This window comes from Ahaetulla prasina, chromosome 1, assembly GCF_028640845.1.
Source record: "Ahaetulla prasina isolate Xishuangbanna chromosome 1, ASM2864084v1, whole genome shotgun sequence".
Classification (NCBI taxonomy): domain Eukaryota; kingdom Metazoa; phylum Chordata; class Lepidosauria; order Squamata; family Colubridae; genus Ahaetulla; species Ahaetulla prasina.
The window spans coordinates 197,943,762-197,949,761 of record NC_080539.1 but is presented as its reverse complement, the minus strand read 5'-3'; the positions used below and the strand labels follow the sequence as shown (position 1 = coordinate 197,949,761).

The following is a 6,000-nucleotide window of genomic DNA, read 5'->3' as shown; positions in this document are numbered from 1 at the left end:
ATCCATTTGTATATTATATACAAAGTCAACTTTATTGCCCCCAACTATCTGGGTCCTCATTTTACCTACCTTATAAAGGATGGAAGGCTGAGTCAACCTTGGGCCTGGTGGGACTTGAACTTGCACTAATTGCAAGCAGCTGTGTTAATAACAGACAGACTTAGTCTGCTGAGCCACCAGAGGCAGAAATTTGTCACTATCTCCATTTCTTCCTCATCTATTTGCCTCCAAAAATATACTCTTTGTTTAAGAACACGATAATTGGTTTTCAGATTCAGATTATGATTCATAATCTAGCTTTTGAATAAATGCTGCAGTTCAATTTGACCAATTTTAATGTCCTCAGTTGAATCCACACAACACTGCAGTTAGTAGAATAATTCAAGCAATTCCTCAAATTAGGTTAATTCTGATACAGTACACTGGCCCATTGCAAGGATGTAGCCCTTTGAAATAAGCCTCTGTATATTATTATTTATTAAGGCATTTTAACTGTACCCTGATCATATGATTAGTATTGACTTTTTATACTATATTGTTCTATGCTGGACTTTAGAAATAATAAACTTTAAGTTTCATGATTGTGGAGTCCAACCCTCTTCATCAAATGGCGAAACTATGAGTCACAAACTCTGACAAAGCAGACCTAGAGTTGATCTGTGATACAGTCACAAAGATTTAGGTCTCAATCAATATGATAATTTTCTGATTGTATCAAACAACATTCTGCTTAAAATGCCTCAAGGTTCTTATATTCAGATGGTTTACGTTAAAAAAGTAATACAGTAAAGAAATCATTAAGGGGCGTGCATAAGAGCACCAGCGTGCCTACCGTCACTGTCCTAATGTTCCCTTTAATTGTATTCATTTTAAGTATTCAATTCATATTTATACTATACATACATACATACATACATACATACATACATACATACATACATACATATATATATATATATATAATCTAATACGTACTCGACAAATAAATAAAATTAAAAATAAAAAGGGAGTGCAGGTAATATGCAGAACTGTGCTGAGAATAAAAAGCCTTAAATCTGAATAGGCAAATGTATAGACAGAGAGTGGGAGACATTCTTTTTTCTCCCGCCTCCTCTCCAGTCACTATCCCGGTACCCTAGTGACTCGTCGGACGCAGTCTGAATACAATCCCTCGCTCTCCCCACCCACCCGTCGGGATGCAGGCACCGGAAGTGGGAATAGAAAGCGGTGGGCGGTAGGGAATCGCCGGGAAAGGGGGCGCGCGAAAAAGAATTTTCATGGAAAGCTTTGGCGCATGCGCAGTGGCTGCCGCTGCCTCAGCTGAGGAGCGGGCGGTGGGTGGGAGGGAGAGGGTGAAGTTGAACCCCGCGGCCAGCGGGGGTTCGGCGAGCGCTGAGGGAGCGGCGGAGGACGGTGATCTAACTGCTGCAGGCGTTGTGTGGACAAAAGGCGGGACGCCTGGGGTTTTTTTGGCGTGGGGGGGGGCGGTGGTGGAAAGGAGGGACCAGAGGGGCGGGGCTGAGCGCGCACGCGCGCGCGCGAGGATGTGAAGATGGCGGAGCTGCAGATGCTGCTGGAGGAGGAGATCCCGGGAGGGCGCCGGGCCCTCTTCGACAGCTACACCAACCTCGAACGGGTGGCCGAATACTGCGAGAGCAACTACATCCAGGTACGGTGCGGTCGCTGTCTTTCCTAATTGCCCCCGTCGCTGCAACAAAGAGAGAAGGGGTGAACGCTCGGAGTGCGCGCTCGTACGCATGCATAGATGCATGCTTGCATGCATGCATGCCATACGGAATGTCGATGTCCCTCTCCTCTCCATCCCAGGCATCTCAACCGGCCTTTGAGGCCTAGGAGGGGCTTGGAATGGGGTGAGAACGAGGGGAAAGTGGAGAAGAGGTGGGTGCCCGTTGAACTCCCACGCAAAAAAGCCGTTGGGTCTAAGATTTGAGAGGTGCCCCTAATCCAGAGATTTCCTTTCAGAAAGATGTGTCCTGTACGCACGCTGATAACGACTGGAAGGAACTCATAGCTATCTGGGATCTTTGAGTTGTAAAAGGTTTCCCATTCTCTAACTGGCATAGTGTGCTATATTTCTGCTTGCAACACCGTGGAAAATAAGGGCAAAGGGTGATTTTGGACTACTAGGTGAGGAAATTTTTCATAGGCGACAAAGAATAAACCCCTGACTCCACGTGTGATGCTACTCCTCAAGAGATGTTACATGTACCTTTATTGAGGATTCCTTTTCTCTCCGTGAACGGTGTGCTCCATTTAATACCTACTGCCCTATAATGTTAATGTTGTGTTCCTTACAACAAGGTATTAATTAATAGTTCCTTACAAAAAGGTATTAATTAATAACATAATTCAAAGCTATGGTTATTAGAGTGCCTGATTTGCTAAAAATGTGATTTGGCACCAGTTCTGAATGTGATGTCAAACTGCACTGAGCTTCAAGGCTCCTACTGAGACGTGGTAATGAGCTGAATATGTGGCTTGGCTAGCTGATTACTGTTCTGATTTCTGCTGATTCTTCAAAGGAACCCCCCCTCCCCCTGATTTTTTTCTCCATAAACAAAGCTAGAGACTGACATGATGCTTCAATATTTAAATTGAAATCTTGAGGAAATCTTTTTAGCTTAGAACTTTATATGCATTTTAGTGTTGCTTTTAGTGAAATGGGAGATATATAAAACGGATGGATGGATGGATGAATAGGTAGGTAGGTAGATAGGTAGGTAGATAGATAGTCTAATTGCAACCTCTCTGTCTCATTTATAAATGGAGTGATGTTCTTTTGCATTAATTACTCAGTGTGCAGCCTTATTAATATAGCGTATGGTAATATAATTTAGTAGCTTTCTGCTTGGTGATTAGAATTTTGTATTTCAAATATTTTTTCAGAGCAGTTAGCATGACCAGTTAAAACATCATTATTGAATTCTCAGATATAAAAACAAAGTCAGATTTTGCTGGAGAGATGTTGTAAATTAAGATTTAATTATGGCTTTCTGTTGACAAAGATGATGTGTCGAACAAATGAATGCAATGAATTTGCTTCACGGGCGAGTTATGAAATTGCAGTTACTTTTTGATTATCAGATAGATTTATTACTTATGATATTGGTTTAGTTAGCTATCTAATCTTGAATGTGAAGTTTAAATTATCACATCTGGGTCTTAAGGAATAGGCAAAGAAAAGGTGGGAAATTTTCTTATGTAATATTTTACTTTTCATCATAGCAATTTTATAACATGTTTCTGATTTGAAGACTAAAATGTATGTGGCACTGATAAAAATTCTGAAGTTTTAGAACTTTTTTGTGTACAGTGTAAATAAGTAAAATGTTTTTGGCAGTAAAGCATATTCACAAGTTTCTATTTTCATGTATATGTATGTACATATTTGAAGATCAAAAGAAGAACTGAGAGTTTTAAAAAGCACTGAAAAAATGGGCAGTGTGACTTGCTTGTTTTTCCTGAATTGGATATTGAATTCTAAAATCGGAAAGCTTTTGTACTTATTGTAGTCTGTCATGAGGCATGTATGGCTTCTCCATGTTATACTTTACATACAATGAGTACATACATAAGATTTTTCTTTGTGATACTGTAACATGAAATGAATAAAATATTTTTGCTATATTGCTTTAAATTGTTGCATTCGTTGAGGTTGCAAAAATGATACTGTATTGTTTATTGGTTTTGATTTCAATGATAATGCTTAAAGATGAATTCTGTTAGCTTCATCTGGGGATGATTGGATTTTTGAAAGATTTTGCTGAAATAATAAATGCCAAGGGAATCTTTATCAGTATGTTATATTATAAATCTGAAGTATTCCAATGAAAAATGTAGAATTTAAGGGATAGTGGTCAAGGAGGAACAGTTTGCGATAGCACTTTATATATTAGCCAACTATAATGTTAAAATAAATCCTCCTAATTGTTTTTGGGCAAATATTTGTACAAGGGCTCAGTAGATTTCTTTAGATTATTTCTAAATTCCCTGCTGAAAAGCAAAAATGCAGTTTGCACCTTTGTAGCCCATTTTCAATCTGTTTCAAGCAGCTGCTTCTTTTTAATTCACTCTTCATTTATTTGGTGGAGATTATTTTCTAATTCTTTGTATACAGAGCTCATGCTGACTTTCTATGAAATTATTCTATTTTCAGTCTAGTTTCTTTCACTCACTTCCTTCTTTTTTCCATGATCATTTCCCCCAAGTTACACTCTTGAAACTACACAAAAAAAGGAGGAGGCTGTCCTGCATATGGAATTGCTCATTGCCTTGCATCCTTCATTAATTCTGTAGTAAGGAACAGATTTTTGTAAAGCACATACTTATTAAACAGTCATCTTTCCTATTCACTCTCATATGCTTTCAGGTAACCTAGAATAACATTTTTTCCCATGTTCGTTCAAAATATTCACAATTTTCCCAAAAAATGATCTTGTCACTGTATGTATTCATCAAAACACTCCACAGGATCAGGCCATATTCACTTAGAACTACTACAACTTTCCTGTATCTCTTTGCTTCATTTCCTTCCTTCCTTCCTTCACTCCCTCCCTCCTTCCTTTGCTCTTTACCATTTCCATATGCCATTGTTGTCACTTGTTGGATACATAGATACTAACTGCTGCCACACATTGCTTTAATAATATAGAGAGATTATAAATTGGGTTACCAGCCTTAATTATACCCCTGTCACATGCAGCATTTCCAGCTGAGGATAGTACTAGTCAGTTTTGCACATTTTGGTGTCTATGTCATTGGTGCAATCAGAGCTAGTTTTACCCAAGCATGCTGAATGTACAAGCTTGCATCTTTAACCTATGGATTTCCTTGTAATCCAGTATACTCTTGTTTTCATCTCACAACTGAAGAAGTAAAGGCAGTTATTGATATATAGTCTGAGTGCACAGAAAAACTTTAAAACATATTTTTATTTCTTTCAAAGCCTTTAAATTTCTATATAAATTAGAAATCTGAAAAATTATGACATGCAATTGGCTCCTTATTAATTTGGTGAATGAATTTTGAATTTTACTTGATTTGATTTTTTTAGGGTGGTGTTTTAATGTGAACAATCCAGTAAGCTTTGATAATTGGGCTGTTTATTTATTATAAACAAATAAATAAAGTGCCATGTTGTGGAATGAGATTACAATATAATGGGTGAAAACATGGATAGTATTACTGGTATTATTTTACTCTTGCTTTATTAGATGAATGAGTGATATATTACATATTAATCAAAATTATGCTGTAAATGGTTAATATAAGCAGACCCTGGTTTACAAATGAGACCTGTTCCTAAGTCTGTCTTTAAATCAACTTCGCAGATAAGTCAGAATACTTATTTAATATTGTGATTCTACTTAAAATGACGGACATCATTCTTCTTCTTTGAGCCAACAAATTACGGAAGCAATACAATGTTTTCATGAGTGTCACAAACCAATGCATGTTTATTATTCCATCCTTCCAAGGTTGGACCCCTGATTGTTGGGGGCACTATGCAGACTCTGTAAACTGCTTAGAGAGGGCTGTAAAGCATTGTGCAGCGGTATATAAGTGCTATTGCTATTCAAACCATTTGTATTTGTATTCAGTTTTTTAAATATAATAGGTTTTAGGGCAATCTAAAAGTTGTCCGAAAGTTGGATGTGGGTTCCCCAGTTCCTGGGGAGGGGAACTGTCTGTTATCATGTATTCCAGTTCTCTTTTCAAGTGAACAAAACTAAAAAAGTCTGAACCTGGCTTGTTGCCTTAATTTGTTTTGACTCCTGCTAAACAGAAAAGAAAGTTCTATTTCAATTTATATCTGAATTTTCTTGTGCAACATTTTCTCAAAGATGGAGCAATATTCTGTGCTTTTTTACTCAAAGCAGCCTTGTTGCCTGATTGCAGGTATACTAAAAAATCTTTATGGACTACGTCAGGGGTGTCAAACTCGAGGCCTCATCCTGCCCGCAGGGTGCTTAAATCCGG

At 38.0% G+C, this 6,000-nt stretch overlaps 1 protein-coding gene across 14 annotated transcripts in view; it reads left to right on the top strand.

The window, feature by feature from the left end:
- Positions 1 to 1,496: 1,496 nt before the first annotated feature.
- Positions 1,497 to 6,000, top strand: part of ABI2 (abl interactor 2) — a 62,676-nt gene continuing 58,172 nt past the window's right edge. For 7 of the 14 annotated variants that reach the window (XM_058186867.1, XM_058186839.1, XM_058186860.1 and 4 more), the window contains exon 1: positions 1,497 to 1,669. In XM_058186867.1, coding sequence (XP_058042850.1) covers positions 1,553 to 1,669 — 117 coding nt within the window. In that variant the 5' untranslated portion in view covers positions 1,497 to 1,552. The remainder of the gene's footprint in view (positions 1,670 to 6,000) is intronic. The other 7 variants (XM_058186904.1, XM_058186894.1, XM_058186885.1 and 4 more) reach the window with 4 other exon arrangements.